We start from the raw sequence: 16,991 nt of genomic DNA, 5'->3' as shown, positions 1-16,991 counted from the left end.
TGCCTATTTTTCATGTAATAAAAATCTTATTTCTTTCTTGGTCTCGTCTTAGATTGAGGATGGGCTTATGCCTGTTAAACTGTTAACCTTTTCTACCATCCTTTCACTTAAGTTAAACTTCCTTACATTACATCTAGGACTCTGATCCTGTAGTTTTATATATGCCGGGCCAATATAAAGAGCTCTTCAGTGACCTGTTCATTAACAGAAATGTACAAAGAACAAGAGGTCACCCTCTGAGACTGGAAGAGCGGAGATTTCATAGATGATAAAGCAAGGGATTCTCCTTTGGGAACGCCTCTGTTTACCAAAGTATTGAACAGTCAAATGTGAAACCATCTGTCTGACAGCTAAAGCTTGACCGAAATTATACTTGGGACAGCTGAACACCTGTCCTTGCTGCAGTTCCACTGCCAGTGGGCTTCCTGCCGTGTGCCCTGCCAGTGGGTCTTCAGTTCCAGGCCTGTCCGGCAAGACTTTCCAGTCCATGTGTTACAATTAACTATATATACCAGTCCTGTTCCTGATCAGCCAGCTTTCATCAATACAATCCATTCTTGTATACCAGCCTGGTGTGAGACTGTTATCTCTTCTCCGTCAATATGCATCTCGGGGTACAGACAGAGCCTCAGATATTCCCTGCAATTGGGCTCCTACCTGACCTGCTGGCCCGGGTCCTGACAGTGAATGACGTGCTTGGACCATCAATTGTCATCAAGGGGTTAAAATGCTGTTATTTTCTCAATAACAGAAATACTCCTCCAACAACACAGCTGATTTTGGATTTGTACAATATAGTAACATGAGTTGTAGGTTTTTCAGAAGACACGATGATGCTGTGGCCACATTAGGTCTGTCTGTCTGTCTAATTGAATGACTGTATTTGCTCGATTACAAGACAAGGTTTTTTTCAGAACAAATGCTCTGAAAAATACCCCTCGTCTTATAACCAGACCTAAAATAGAGGTCTGCCTATAAGACTAACATCTAGATCCCCCGCAGAGCTGCAGAGGACCTGGATCCTCCTCTCTGGTAACCTCTGCTGCTGCTGGCACTTGCTCTGGGGGCTTCTATGACGGACAGCTGACGTGACCTTCTAGTGCTCAATCATAGAAGCCCCGGCGGAAGTGCCGGCAGCAGCAGAGGTTGTCTGCGCGATATGCACAGACTCAAAGGACAATCGAAGACTGAAGAACATTGCCTGGTCTGATGAGTCTTGATTCCAGCTATGACAGGGTTAATCTTGTTGCTAACCATGTCCATCACTTTATGACCAGAGTGTATCCATCTTCTGATGGCAGAGGACCTGGATCTATCTCTCAGGCAGACAGTGAACGTCTGCGTGTTGCGAGCAGACAACCTCTGCTGCCGTCCGTCCGGCACTTCCACCAGGGCTTCTATGATTGAGCTCCAGCGTGACATGACCTCCGGGCGCTCAGTCATAGAAGCCCTGATAGAAGCGATGGACGGCAGCAGAGGTTGCCTACGTGCATTGGGGAGATGTCCAACGGCTGCCCCCACTAGACACCAAGTAGTCTGAGGCACGAGGACGAGTCTGGGGATGCATTGGTAAATCTAAGGGTGCAGAGTGGCATAAGGTATTTCTGGGGGGAAGAGTTACATAGCAGGTAAGGAGAGTGGCATATAGGGGTATAAAGCATTTTGGGGGCAAATTGGCATATAGGGGGTACAGGGCATATCTGGGGGGAGAGAGGCAAGCTTGGGGGCAGATGTACATAACTGTGGGGCAGGTTGGCAAATAAAAGGAAATAAAAAACAAAAATGCATTTTTCTCAATCATAGTTTTTATTTAATATGAAAAAAATAGTTTACATGTGAATTAATATTTATTAGTAAAACTTTTTCCTATAGGGTAGTCTTATATTCAGGCTTTTTCTCTTTTCCCTGAATTAATATTCCAATTTTGGTCGGTCGTCATATAATCTCTATAGTCTTTATATCGAGCAAATACGGTAATAGTAAGTGTGACAGACAGAACGCCTCCAGCGTGCAGAACATACTTCACTCCCGTATAAAGTTATCATTTGGCGGCCATATCTTCCTCAGTTGATTTATCGCTACAATTGATGGTGCCTTAGGAGCTCCGACAGAATAACCGTAAAACCGGGCATCCCGAGCATAGTACCGCTACCCACACACTACCGCGATCCTAAAATCTGACACGAAGCCCCGCCCTTAGGGATGTTGGTCTCTCTCAGCGCGATCACTACTGGTCGCGGCCTGTGACATATTGGGCCCCGCCCCAAAGCTGTGACTACCTCTGCCTATGGTGTTGTGGGCCTGCTCTCTGTGCTTCCACGTGTAGTGTGTCTGCCGCGCTGTTTCCCTGAGTGAGAGATGGCAGAGCTGGGTAAGGAATACTCCCGAGAACTTTTACTACCCCGCAGCCTTTCTTTCCAGGCGCTGCTGCTTTATATTCATGTGCTTTTTTCCCCCCTGTTATGTAACTCTTGTCGTAGTAGGAGACAGCCTTGCATCGTTACCTTCCCCGACTGCCCCTAATTCTGCGGTGTCCCCAACATCTCCCACGGCCTCCCCTCATCATATTGAGTGCCCCTCAGCTCCTCCAGTTGCCCCATCATATCCTGCAGAATCCCCATCAAGTCCCTCTCTGTCCCTGTTCTAACCTGATAAGCTCTCAACAGCTCTAGTCGTGTTCTAGATGATGCTCATTAACCCACTGCCACCCCCACTTGACCTTCGGGGTGCCCTTTGTCTTTATGGCACCCTGCTTATAATTCAGGGTCCTCTTTGTCTTTATGGCACCCCGCTTATAATTCAGGGTGCCCTTTGTCTTTATGGCACCCTGTTTAGAATTCAGGGTGCCCATAGTCTTTATGGCACCCCACTTAGAATTCAGGGTGCCCATAGTCTTTATGGCACCCCACTTAGAATTCAGGGTGCCCATGGTCTTTATGGCACCCCGCTTAGAATTCAGGGTGCCCATGGTCTTAATGCCACCCTGCTTAGAATTCTGGGTGCCCATGGGCTTTATGCCACTCTCTTGGCCTTAGGTGTACTTATCAGCTATCTGTCACCTTCCCTAAGCATGTCCATCAGGTCCCTGCTGCCCTGTTAGCCCTAGTGGTTCCTCAGCTCCCGAGTCCCTGCTTCTCTTCTTGTCCTTCATGGTGCCCATAAGCCTCCTGCCAGCCGCTCCTCTGTGCTTTTGTTCTTAATCTCCTGTGTTTTCTCTTATTTTATTCACAGCACTTCTCAGGCAGCTCATTTTGTTATCCTCCTACCTCCCTCATTGTAATCCTCAGTCTTTGCCTTTATATTGTCCATATTACTTTCCATTATTCTCCCATAAGTAATGTCTTCTCCTGCCTACAATATTATCTCATCTGAAAGATTGCTGTAATGGCTGTTTATTTAATAGACCATAAACACCGCTTTGTTTTTACAGTATCCGCGTTCCCCATTCTTGTAAGTCTTTTTTTTTTTATTGTTGTATCCCATGAAACCCCATTTCATGGTGGATTCCAACTGTCTCTGGAAAAGCAGTCTGTCTTGCGCTAATCACATGTCCTCTCTACACAAATCATCTCAGAAGAAAATGGAGCAAATCTAATCTCATGTCTCTAGTCTTTAATTAAATCTAACCATGTGACCCCAACATGATCCTGCAGCATCACATGATGTGCACATACTTGGAGCCATTAGAAAGGGGAAATGTGTCCTACACACCCCAATGGCAAAAAAAACTATATGTTTGATAAATGAGTTTAGTGCAGAAAGTTGCGATGCTGACCGTTCCGCTTCAGGTGGGGCATTATGGTCATGATTTTCCAATCTTAGCATTATTGTGGTGATTCCTCATTGTTTTTTTGTTTTTGTTTATTTTGTGCTTCAGCTCTTTTCAGCGTCTCTGATAAAACCGGACTGGTAGAGTTTGCGCAGCGGTTGAGCTCTCTTGGTCTTTCATTGGTTGCGTCTGGTGGGACTGCCAAATGTCTTCGTGATGCTGGACTTGCTGTCAGGTAAGGAGAAAATCTGGTGTATGAACATTTGAATGTCAGGTCGTGCAACTCTAAAATAATTGTCGTGTTCCCTATGCATTCACCTAATCCCTGAATGTGGTTAGCATAAAGGCATCGGCACCACCCCAAAAGTCTTGGTTTTCTTTGCTAATGTTGAATTGCTCCTGCAGCGTTGTGTTAGGTTCAGGTACTGTTCATTCTCCGTTGACCCTCTGTCTTGTGTTTCTTGGTTTTTGATGAGTTCCTGTGAAGAGGCGATGAAGCTCCTAACCTGTCCTATTGTCAAACACTGAAGGTTGACATATACCTTTATAATCTTTTATCGTTTTCATAAAGTACGTCTGGATTGGTGGTTCTTGTTGTGTTGTTTTTTTTTTTTTTTGTTTTGTTTTTTTTTTTCCCCTTGTTTACTCTTACCCTGTTTTATTTATCTTAGAGATGTATCTGAACTTACTGGATTCCCTGAGATGCTGGGAGGACGTGTGAAGACCCTTCACCCAGCAGTTCATGCAGGTGATCATAGATTGCTGGTCTCATTCAGCTAAAGCTTTTATAAAGTAGCATTTTGGAACCAAGAAGCCCTTGTAACTTAATTGTAATGAATATTCACTATGGCGTAATTTGATGCAGTATATAGGAGCATGACTGTGTGGTATGTGGCCCAGCAGGCGTGCAAAAATCCCTCAATGAACATATGAATCTCTCAATGAATGTGCACAAAATGTGAAGTGCGGGAGACCTTTGCTAGTATCCTTGTTGGTATATATTACTTTGTTCCCTGCTATACCATGGATGCGCCAGTTCGTCTGACAGTTTAGGGGAGCGAGTTGCTCCCTATATATACAGAAATAAATTCCATTACTTGAAAATCATTCTGGAAGGTGATGCAGGTGTTCAGTGTACTGGCTGTATCATATTCCTGCCATTGTTGTGTAGCTTCAAGCACGTTTCAGAAGCAATTATCTCATTTCAAGCACATGACCTGTTGGTATAATTTATTTTTAAATCATATTTCGTTTGTTTTACATAAGGCTGTGTTTTGTTTTAAATTTCTGACAACTTATTTACGTTTGCAATAATAGCTATTTTGTTGACCATTACATAACGTTAGTTGCTCTTGTCGTCTTTCTCAGGCATCCTTGCAAGAAGCAACTCGGAAGATCAGGCCGACCTCAGCAGACTGGGCTTCAGTTACGTGAGGTAACGTAACAAGATGGAGAGAGGAGGGCGTTCGTTCAAGCGATGCCGTGTTTCGGAACATTCTTTCCGGCGACTGCAGGAAGTGTTGGCAACATTTCCCTGTGAATATTTGTTCCTTTGCACATGGCTAATATTGAGGATCGTGCTGGAGCCGCAAAAAAGACTGATCTCAGTCTTGAAACCATCGGGAATACCCCATCTATCTAAACCCCAACAACATTTATAATAACATTTGCGCTTAGCTACCAAAAAACACTTGGTATCCCATCTTTTTAGCATCTCATTACATCATTCACTAGATCCCTTTTCAATTCATGTAGCATGCGTATTGTTAAATTGTACCTGGTGAAGTTGATTAGTCGAAATATTCTTGCCATAAAAATAAACCCTTAGTGGTTGTCCACTACAACCCTAGTGTTGTTTTGACCCTTCTATATTTTTTAGGGTGGTTGTTTGCAATTTATACCCTTTTGTGAAGACTGTGTCTGCACCCGGCGTCACGGTGGAGGAAGCTGTGGAGCAGATTGATATTGGTAAATGTCTCAACCCCATAGCATTTTCATACGAGTAGATATTATAAAAGGCATTTATTAATTCAGAAACTTGTCTTATTGGCCAACTCTGTTTCTATAGTGATAAGATACATTTTCGAACTTAAACCTCTTCCTTACCCTGTTGATCTGACGCTTAGCTTTTAGGTATAGTGTGTTTAACCCTGTTATTATAAGAGTCCAGCCATACAGCCAAATTTGCATACAGATTAATTTATTATCCTAAAAACACAAAACCGAGACCAACATCTTAATTCTCCAGTTATTTCCCTAAAATCCTTCTAAGAAGCTCCTGAATACTTAGGTTTTCTAAACAAGCAGATCATTCAGTTCACATTTTTATACACATCGTGTGTTGGTATTAGAGCCAAAGGACAGGGTCATAAGATAAGAATTTAAGGTTAAACTATGGGAATTCTGCTAATCTTTGTGTGAGAACAAGCAAAGACATACACAGCGTTTTGTGATGCCCTTGCACAAGAACACAGTGTCTGCGTTTTCCCTAGAATGCTATCAGTGGAACAAGAACCTTAGCAGCGTTTTTTTAAAGCATGCACTTATTGTTGCCAAAATTGTACTTTTACGTATTGCATCTTCCCGTGGGAAATTTATTTAAAAAAGAAAAATGAATATCTATATATAATCTATATCTGTTAGGCTTGTCCACATTAGTAATTCTTAAGGTTAGTACTTGCTCGATACACATCTCTGTACCAATAATTGGAAAACTGCTGCCAATTATAATTTGAAGATACATTTGTAAAAATGTAGGAGATGTACCATTAAATCTGGTACATTGATTCTCCCAACTGAGTTTTATATACTTCAACTAATGTGTCATATTGTGCAGTTTCTATGTGTCTTGTTCAATATCACTTTCTGCTTTCTTCTCTCCTAATTAAGGAGGTGTAACACTGCTGCGTGCGGCTGCCAAAAACCATGCCCGTGTCACTGTTGTTTGTGACCCCGGTGACTATGAGAGCACTGCTGATGAAATGGAGAAGTCTGAACAGAAGGATACAACCCTGGAGAAACGCTGCCAGCTGGCTCTGAAGGTACGCTGTGGGTCCCACCTCATATCTCAATCCCATCAGTTTGAGGAAGACTCCAAGCTTTGCACTGGGACTGAATTATGCTAATGATGCATGAAGCACGTTCTTAGAGTTAAATAATGGTGCTGTTTTCTCTTCTCTACAGGCATTCACTCACACCGCTCAGTACGATGATGCCATCTCAGACTATTTTAGAAAGCGATATAGTAAAGGTGTCTCTCAACTCTCACTCCGGTATGGCATAAACCCTCATCAAGTCCCTGCTCAGATCTATACCTGTGGGCCACGTTTACCACTGACAGGTTGGTTAGGTCCCTGACTGTAGATATAACCTGAACCGGAATTCTGTATGTTAAAAACCCAGATGCGTCGTGGCTCATACCATCAAATTTCTAATAGACCAGTGCATTTTTTTAATTAAATGTATTTTTAAAAAAATGTAAATCTTTTGAATCGTAAGTAAAGTTTGTTGGTTTTTTTCTTAGATGTTCACAAGCCTTCATCTGACTCTGTCTTTCAGTGCTGAATGGTTCCCCTGGTTTTATTAACCTTTGTGATGCTCTGAATGGCTGGCAATTGGTGAGAGAGCTGAAGAACGCTGTGGGGTTGCCGGCTGCTACTTCTTTCAAACATGTTAGTCCTGCAGGTAACGCTAAGCCCTTTTTTTTGTTTGTTTTTGTTTTTTTTTTTTTGAATGCCAAAAGAGTTATTGGGACATAGGTTTAAGGGCAGGATTTTTGTTTGTACATTTTTGATGCAATGCTAGCTTTCTGCATTTTGTGTGCTCCTTTCTGGGAAGTCATCCTACTTGTTTGGACCTTTTAAACTATTGCAACTGCTTTTTGATATCCTCATGTACCGTATTTTGTGAGACAAGTGTTTTTTGAGTTGGGTGCATTCTCGCTTCTGTCCACCAGGTGCTGCTGTGGGAGTACCTTTATCAGAGGAAGAGGCACGTGTCTGCATGGTCCACGATCTGTTCCAAACACTTACACCTCTAGCAACAGCCTACGCCAGAGCTAGAGGTAACGAGCTTTTAGACGTTTGGTGATACGTTGGGAGGGGGAGGGATCCTGCTGTCTGTTTCTAGCAGTCTAATTCCTTTGTGTAATTTTTACAGGCGCCGACAGGATGTCTTCATTTGGTGATTTCATTGCAATTTCTGACGTATGCGATGTTACCACAGCAAAAATAATATCTCGAGAGGTAAATGAGGGGACAGAGTAAACTTTGTGGTATATGGTTCATAATGAAACTGAAATATGTATTCCCTTTAATGTGAACCAGCTCCAATTAGCTTTTTTGCAGCGTGAGCTTGACTGGCCCTGTATAATCTATAGCTAAATGAGTGAGATTTCTTCTGTATACTCCCCATTGAATTATGCATTAGGCAGGGCCACCTCAACCTTTCTTCCTGAAGAAACCTGCCACTGTTGGCCCTTCTCATCCAAGCTCCGCAAGTGGGTGCACTCTTGGAGTTTATCGTTTCAATCATTTTGTGCGTCCATGTGTCATGGATGCATCACATTTGAAGCTTTTTGTCCTTGCAGACCTTGGTGAAATCGTTTTGACAAAAGTAGATGGATTGTTTTTTGTTATTGTAACATTTCCTGTGCATTTATGATGCAGAACATTAAGCACCTTTAGATTATTTACAAACACATTGTTTTTTTTTATGATTTTGAAATGTGCCTCTTTCTTACACTATCTTAGGTCTCAGATGGTATTATTGCTCCTGGATATGAAGAGGAAGCCCTGAAAATATTGTCTAAAAAGAAGAATGGAAGTTACTGTATCCTCCAGGTATTTCATCAGGACTTTGGACTCTTAATGAATAACTACCTATTTGGTCAAATTGGCACTATATAGACAAGCCTAGCCTAATTTGATGGATCCTATGTGACTGAAGCGCATTATACATGAGTGTTGTTTATAGATGTTTAGAAATCATGTTATTCAGAAGAGAAATTTGGTGGGGGGGAAAACCTAATATAGAAAAGATGGGACTAGGAGGTTTATAAATAGACATTAAGATCGTGCCAGATCTGTTGTGGGAAATGTTTACTGTACATATATACGGGATCAGACTAGAGTGGCTTGTTTTAAATTTTTCCTCTGTACTTTCAGATGGACCCTGCATACGAGCCTGATGGGACTGAGGTTCGGACTCTCTTTGGCCTTCAGCTAGAGCAGAAGAGGAATGATGGTCTCATAGACAGGGCTTTGTTCAGCAATGTGGTGACTGCCAAAAAAGAGGTACGTTATTTGCTAAACCATACTTGGGTCAATAAATGAGCAGGCTTCGTGAGAAGATATCAGATGACACACTGAGCATGTAATCCCACTGTAGACTGTGGCACTGTTAGGGGAGCGCAGGGACAAACTATCTGATGTCATCACTCACATACTCTTTCATAGACTTTTTAATCTACTTTTTCCTCTTAACAGTTGGATGAAGTTTCTTTCATGTTTACTGGCAGTTTTTAACATTAGTTTTGTTACTCCCTGCCTGAGACCCTTGCATACTTTTTAACTATTTTTATCCTGCAACATCTGGTGGTCTAAACAAAACCCATTCTATCTTGTAGCTCCCGGAATCAGCAGTTAGAGATCTGATTGTAGCCTCTGTCGCTTTGAAATACACTCAGTCTAATTCAGTCTGCTACGCAAAGGATGGCCAGGTAATGTCTTGTTTCTTTTCTTTCTTTTTTTTTTTTTTTTTTTTTTTATCCTGAATGGGTGTTATCATGAAAACGGAATAATTTTAGAATGGAATATTATACAATTCAAACTTAAGTATAGATACAAGAATAGGCTTTTCTCTCCTTTCTTTAGGGGCTTTGTCACTGCAAGCTTCAAAAGCATGTAATGTAATGCTTAGTTCACATGTCTCAATCACAAATCCCTTTTTATACAAAACAATATTTTCAGTGGTTTGGATAAAGATCAAAGTGGTGGAACTGGATCTATTAGTAAGAACAATCCATTGTAGTTGATCCCAAATCAATGTTTGGAGATGTGAGATGCCACCCTACCCGTGTGATACGCCAGTCTACTATACTATTGTGTAACCTTCTGAACTAAGTGAATTCTGTTCTCTTGACCATTACATCTACATGGGATAAACTGGTACATAGAATGGTGTGTTTTGTTATTCAAAAACAAAAGGTGCAGTCTAGATGGGCAGATTAGTTATCGGCCCTCAAATTCGATACTGAGCCACAATGGCATGAGTGTCCAACCTTGCTTATATGACTTAATTTTAGTGATGATTGGTTTAGTAAAAATATGCTGTACTTTCTGGGAACAATATGGCAATGCATTTCACTGCCGGAGTATTCTGCACAGTCCAAGTTGGTAGCCGGTATCAGAACAAAGTGTTAGACTAGATCACATACCTTGAAACTGTGGGTTTGGTTGGAAATGTGAAGAGTGATTTTACTCGCACAATAATCTTTGTAGCCGCAACAGTGGTTCATTGACGATAGGATTTAAGTTTAGTTTGACTGGTAAAGGTCAGATTGAGTCTCGGTATGAGGTAAGGTGCAGACTGTGCCCAACACTTCCTTCCATTTCATAGAAACCGAATGTACGGTAAATAACTGTCCCTTCTCGGGTTATCTAAATGTCTGTTTAATGCCCTGTCCCGTGGAGATGGCAGTGTAAATATTTACAGCTTTTGGTGTAAGCCTTGTATTTAGTACAACACTTTTGTATGTTTTTACTGATCTCGCTTCTTTGATAGGTGATTGGTGCAGGGGCCGGCCAGCAGTCCCGTATACATTGTACAAGGTTAGCTGGGGACAAAGCTGATAACTGGTGGTTGCGACATCACCCACGAGTCCTGGGCATGAAGTTCAAAGCTGGCGTGAAGAGGGCAGATATATCAAACGCCATTGATCAGTACGTGAGCGGAACCTTGACAGAGGTGAGGAAGTTTTATTTTTTTATTTTTTTTTTGTTCTTTTTATAAATATTTCTGTGAAATATCAGGTATACTTGTATACTTGTTTTTTTTTTTTTTTGCAGTATAAATGTGTACATTGGGCCTAGTTGAATATTAAGTGGGATTTTAATGGGACAGCCAAAACATTGTGAACGATGAAGTGAATTTAGCATAATAACCTCCTAAGTCAGGCTAGCTGAGACTAGTGTTTTTTCTTCTATTGTTTTCGTTTTGTTTTTTTTGTTTTTTGACTTGTGTTTGAGCTCCCCTCCTTTTCATATAGGACTGATACCCTTTCTTTCTTTCTTTCTTTCTTTCTTTCTTTTCTATTTCTAGGAGGAGCTTATACAGTGGAAGACTCTGTTTGAGCAGCCACCAGAACTGCTGACAGATGCTGACAAAAAGGAATGGATTTCTACCTTGAGTGGTGTTTCCCTTGGCTCTGATGCCTTCTTTCCTTTCAGAGATAATTTGGATAGAGCAAAAAAGGTTTGTTTAGGGCATAACCTAACTCCAGTCATTTAAAGCGGGCAGTCTATTGTCCGATGTACTAGAAATACATTCTTTAACCTATACTGGAAAATAAAAATTTCTGGTGGTCAACTGTAGAAAAAGCAGATGTGGACATTTATACAGGCAGAAGTGGTGCAAGTCAGAATCAGTGATCTACGTTTCCAGAAAGCCGTATAGAAAATCTGTTAATTTCTCTAGACTTGCTGTGATATATGCTGCATTAATCGGTATTAATATACCACATACCGTATATCACACAACAAAAATACTGCCACAAGCTTTGACAAAGGCTGGCGATGCAATGTATGTATATAAAGAGCATTTGAAATACCCTGGGGTGTCTGGTTTTCAAAAATATATGGTTTGATGGGGTAAATTGAATTCGCTAACGTCAAGATGTCCCAAATAGGTTGTAGGGCCGGTATGACCAGATGCTAAATTCCAAGTTGAAAAACTGAAATGCGCACCTCCCAAATCGTGGTCTGTTAGCCACCCAGCAAACTGATGCATGGGTGGTATCCCTGTACTCGGGAGATGTTGCTAAACGCATATTAAGGTGTTTGGTAGTGACATGTACCAGGAATACACAAAGCTGACAGCAGAAAGAGGGTCTTGATATTGAGAGATTACAATCTCCATGCCGTGATCCCTGCCTAAACCCACAGAATGTTCTAGATATGTTTTGTCTAGATTGTGCAGATGTGTATCATGATACTGGGGTAATGATTGTTGTTTCTATTTATTTAAACAGAGTGGTGTTGACTTCATCGCTGCTCCTGCGGGTTCTGCGGCTGACAAAGCCATAATTGATGCTTGTGACCAGCTGGGCATTATCCTGGTGCATACAAACCTGCGTCTCTTCCACCACTAACGGTTGACATGTTGTTTGAGTTTTGTGCATTACAGTTTAATTTACTGAATATTCCATACGGTTAAACATAAGTGCTTCTAGCAGTCTTTCGCCGTGCATAAAACAGAAGGATGTTGTATTGCGCTTTCATGCTACACAACTCCAGCAACATTCTTTGGAATTGTTGCAATTCAAACTCTTCTTTGTTCTAGTTCACTTTACTCTTCTTACATGTCTGGTTTCTATGTTGTGATCCATTCTTGTATTTTCAATTAAAGCAAGCTGCTATCACCTTTTTTGAAATGTGTGTAATATATTTACTGCTCAGGTTGGACATCTGTATCTTGATCTCTTGTTTTTTTCATTTCTGCATAAAAATCAAATGCAGCTTCTTGCAAATGCAAACTTCTAGAGGTCCAACCAATGGGGTTATAAATGCAGGTTTACATTTTCACTCATGTTTAAGGGTTAACGAACATTCCTTACTGCTCATATGTCACAACTTGACAGCAAACTCCATTAACATTTAAGCGTTATCTTTTTTGTGAGCCGTTGTATTACCCTGCCCTCCCTCATACCCCGACTTACATAAAGGTTTGGGGCATTTCGACATCCTGCTGTTAAGATTTGTTAAATCCGCCCATCCCACAGCCTAAGGGAGGGAGAGTGTAGGTAGAGAATAGGGGCATCAACGTTTCTGTGAATATTTAAAACAACCTGGCAGAGGTTTAAATTACAGATGAGTTGTTAATGGCAAATACATAAGGACAGTCTCCTTTCCCCTGCTTGGGGGTGGATTAACAATGGGGCAATTTCTCCAGTGCCCCTGGTGGAAAGGGTCACCCACTTGCTGTAGTGCATTTTATGTATCTCCTTGCACAACATGAATACCATACTTGTTGGGTGATGTAGGGGGCCATCTGTGCATGAAGCCCCTCTCCTACAGCATGGACATTTGCAGAAACAGATCCCAGTGAGCTTCTTTTCAAGCTAGGACTTGGCTAGCCCTGTATAATGTAAGGTTAAGTAGCTATTCCTTCACTATTCAACTATACATTAGAGCCAACTCAGTCTTTCTTGAGAAACCAGTGCTGGTCCTGCATAATAGTTAAGCAAGGGAGTTGAAACCACAACTCTCCCCTGAGTGAGTAGACTGCTGACAGTGGGGCAGTGGCCCCTGGCTTTGTAGTTCCCTTCCTGGCTCTTTATATGGATTAATTTTTATTGGGGCTTCCCCATCTCGGGTATCAATGGAAAAATGAATTCCCAAGTTGAAACATCTTGCAGAAGAATGTAAGGGATGTCATGATATAACAGGACAACAATTCAAAGCACAGGAGTAAATTGGCAACAGTGGTTTATCGACAGAGTGGCCCAATCAGTCCTGACCTTAACCTGATTGAAATCGTATGACCTCAAGGGAGTGATTCATGTCAGACCCGGGAATATGAGAAAGGAATGGACCAAGATTGCTGGCCATTGTATATGTCTAACAACTGCAACGGTGTACATAATTATTTTGGAAGTGGGCCCTTTTTACAGTAGTGCACAAAATACTAGGCACTGACAACTCCAGTGATTGCTTGCACAATAATACCTACTGTGACCCTGACACCCTTGTTATGGAGGGGGGGTTCCTACTGATTTCAAAATGGAGCACTTAAAGCAACAAACTGGCATCAGACATGCACAGCAGAGGGAGTGTTTTACCAGGTAAGAACACACATGAAAGTATTTGAAAATTGATTCTTCGTTGCTTGAGCTATATAGAGTATTAGAGGGCCCTGTTAATAGTATGTCTTGTGTCATGAGTTTATGTCCTGCAATTCCTGACGGTAGTCCATCGCTGTGCTCCAATAGTGCTCACTGTCGGCATGGCCGATGCTGTCCTCTTGGATACTGGGCAGGGCAGCTTCAGCACATCTGGGTTACTTCTTTGAGTGTGATAGTGTTTTGGAAACCTATAGACAGGCAATGATCAGAAGCTCTGTATTTTAAAATGCAATGTTTATATCAGTGGTTCGGTGGGCATTTATTAATAAACAACATTAGTAGGGAACTTTAGGGTTTAGTTAGGAGGGGATTGTATAAGATTGGTTAGTGGGAAAGCAAATAAGAAAGTTGATATGCTTACTCATGGCAATTCAATTCAATTTTACCGTATATGCCAAGATTTGATGGGTGGGGTTTTTGTGTTAGTCATGGTTTGTGCTTTTTGTCCAGGGGTTATAAAATAAATAAAAAGGTTTTAGTAAGGAAGAATGCTATATTATCACGTTTAAGTTAAATTATGTGGGCTTTTTGGGGAAGAGGGCGATTTGATGAGTTTTGTTTACATATTTGGTGGATAACGATTACATGAGTGGCAATTGCTTCCCCAAGAAAGACCTTAAGTGTGACCGCCCTAGGAATTGAGGTTTTTTTCTGTATTTGCATGTTTTCTGTGGAAAAATATATTATGCAGCAGTGATTGTGGCCCCTAGTGATACCATATGGGCATATAAAAAAAAAAAAAAAAAAAAAAAAAAAGTTTAATGGCAATAGATTATAAGTTTGACACCACATCCTAAAATATTTATATAGCTTAAGTTCGATATAGTATTCTAGATTGTAAGATCCTTTGAGCCTTGCCGTTAACATTTGCTTCTGGAAGTCCAAATTGTTATGTCATGCACTACTTATGTCCCGTTTACAAATTGTACAATTCTGCAGAGTATGATGGTGCTTTACAATTCAAATCATAATACTGCATGAACCTTATATAGTTTTTCCATGACCATCTGGTGTCTTGCATGGACTGTTTTTTTTTTTTTTTGTTTTTTTTTGTTTTTTTTTGTTTTTTTTTCCCCCTTGCATCAGCCCAAACGCAGTATCACAGCACAATACATTAATGTGAACGGCTGCATTATAATCAGTTTTATCGAATCAGCCTTTTTATATGGAATTTTATAAAACCCTTTACTGGATCAAACACTGAACACACACACACACACAATAATAATTTTCAATACCTTTTTATTAAAAGAAGAGTTCTTTCCACAGTAGTAAAAGCTTTGGCACATACAGTATAAAAAAAATTAAAAATCACCAACCATAATTACATCAAATTCAACTGCCATCACTTTCTAGACCTCAGAATTACATTTTTTTTCTTAGTAAAATAGAAGGAATCCTCTGGAGAGGAAGCAGACACTGATAAATAACACTGAAGGTTTGTAAAAGGATTGGGATCAGTAAGGATTGTGCAGGAAAAGGAATTAGGATTGTGCAGATTGTCAGAAGCAGCAGTCTTGGGATGCATAACATAATAAGCAGAAGGGTCCCTTTGACTTTGCCTGTAATATTATCCAGGCCATACACTACTGCAATGCGGTACAGGCTTCCATGAACCGGAGATACTTCCTATAAGATTTTCCTCTAACAACTTGATGCGAAAGGACATTTCTTTGCCCATTACAACAAAGGTTTTATATTTTAAAAAATCTACTTCCCTTTTGGTTTCCCAAAACAAATTTTAAAAGCATATTAAGACAATTACAATCAAAATACTGAATGGCAACAAGTACTCCAGGTCAAAATTTTAAGCCATTTTGGATTTTCCACCCAGATAAGTTAGGAATATTTCCCAATTTTTGCCCTTGTATCTGTGCTTCATGTTTCCCCTATATATTCCCATGATCCTGTGATCATGTTCTTAGTTTTTGTTTGGCTCAGAATGTTCAGTGTCTGCTGGAAAGCCCAATGGAAGGAAGCATTCAATAGGGCATTTCAGATTCTGGATGGGAAGAAAGGAGAGAGAAAAAAAAAAATAAAGTGTAGTACAGGCAAAACAGGGTAATATTACAAAACAATACAGATGCCATCAATGCTATGAATGAAGCTATGTATATATAAAGTGCAACGCGCATCATCTCTAACCAAAGTAATCTTGGGAGATATTTGAGCTGTTATATAGTTGGTATTAGTCCTATAACCTATCCAGGTGTAGAACATTTGGAATAATTTGCCAACATACTACATTTGTTAAACATTTGAATATGAACACATGCCATTTAGAATCTTAACATGAGCAAGCCATGGAAACACTGATGTGATGCACCTTTAGGTAGGATAATGTGATATCTTATCAGAAGGCCTCCAGTTCCACTGTCACATATACCTTTAATCTCATGGCTGGTGATAGATTGACAGCGATAAACTTTTCATTTGGGTAGACCACACGGATACTTACGTAATTTGTGCTTGGTTGGTATCTCTGTGTAAACTGAGAGAGTGTTTGTCCAGTAGCACCATCTGGGATAGCAGCTGCACCTGGTCTGCGGCAGTTATCACAACGCCAGCCCTGATGCAAAGAAATGGGGTAATTAACTTTGATGACAGCTACCGAGGAACAAAAGAGCCACATGTGCATGAATCTAGTTTCATCCACTCATGGCAACACCTCCCATGCTCACAGCAGCCACTGGCTTAACAAGTGGTCACTTACTTGCTTTCCTCCATAGCATGTGCAGGAACAGATGGCCCCCAAGTATTCCTTTTGCCACTGCTCTCCAACATTGTACATCTTCCCATCATCATAGCAAGTAGCTTCATCTGAGGAAGAAAAAAAAACAAACAAAAATAAGATTAGAAATGTTCCTTACCTAAGCAAACAATGAGCTCCTCCAGTCTACTTTGTCTCACAAGGAACCATTTTTACGCACGCATATTCTCCACAAAGATTACAGAATATATGATATTCGGTATCAATTCCATATTAAACAATTGTGTATAAAACAAAACAATGCACTACATACAGGGGTGCTATAATATGCTGCTTGTGTCACAGAAAGAATGAAGCACTGTTGCATTGAAAGATACAGAAGCATGTTTAGC

General features: G+C 40.8%; 2 protein-coding genes across 7 annotated transcripts in view; one reads left to right on the top strand and one right to left on the bottom strand.

Moving 5' to 3' along the window:
- Window positions 1-2,262: 2,262 nt before the first annotated feature.
- On the top strand, window positions 2,263-12,407 carry ATIC (5-aminoimidazole-4-carboxamide ribonucleotide formyltransferase/IMP cyclohydrolase). Its single transcript, XM_053472197.1, has 16 exons — window positions 2,263-2,371; window positions 3,878-4,004; window positions 4,441-4,517; window positions 5,138-5,204; window positions 5,649-5,737; window positions 6,659-6,810; window positions 6,953-7,109; window positions 7,328-7,453; window positions 7,725-7,832; window positions 7,928-8,013; window positions 8,521-8,610; window positions 8,935-9,063; window positions 9,396-9,488; window positions 10,553-10,735; window positions 11,090-11,242; window positions 12,018-12,407. Exons 1-16 carry the CDS (start codon window positions 2,359-2,361, stop codon window positions 12,135-12,137), a joined length of 1,770 nt encoding a protein of 589 aa, XP_053328172.1. The 5' UTR covers window positions 2,263-2,358; the 3' UTR covers window positions 12,138-12,407.
- A 2,707-nt stretch (window positions 12,408-15,114) lies between these two features.
- Window positions 15,115-16,991, bottom strand: part of FN1 (fibronectin 1) — a 33,706-nt gene continuing 31,829 nt past the window's right edge. For all 6 annotated transcript variants that reach the window (XM_053472191.1, XM_053472193.1, XM_053472194.1 and 3 more), the window contains 3 exons: window positions 16,603-16,709; window positions 16,348-16,458; window positions 15,115-15,891 (listed from right to left, as the gene is read on the bottom strand). In XM_053472191.1, the coding sequence (XP_053328166.1) occupies window positions 15,811-15,891; window positions 16,348-16,458; window positions 16,603-16,709 (299 nt within the window). In that variant the 3' untranslated portion in view covers window positions 15,115-15,810. The remainder of the gene's footprint in view (window positions 15,892-16,347; window positions 16,459-16,602; window positions 16,710-16,991) is intronic.

Source organism: Spea bombifrons, chromosome 7, assembly GCF_027358695.1.
Source record: "Spea bombifrons isolate aSpeBom1 chromosome 7, aSpeBom1.2.pri, whole genome shotgun sequence".
Classification (NCBI taxonomy): Eukaryota; Metazoa; Chordata; class Amphibia; order Anura; family Pelobatidae; genus Spea; species Spea bombifrons.
The sequence above is the reverse complement of the archived record's forward strand: the minus strand, read 5'-3'. Positions and strand labels throughout refer to the sequence as shown.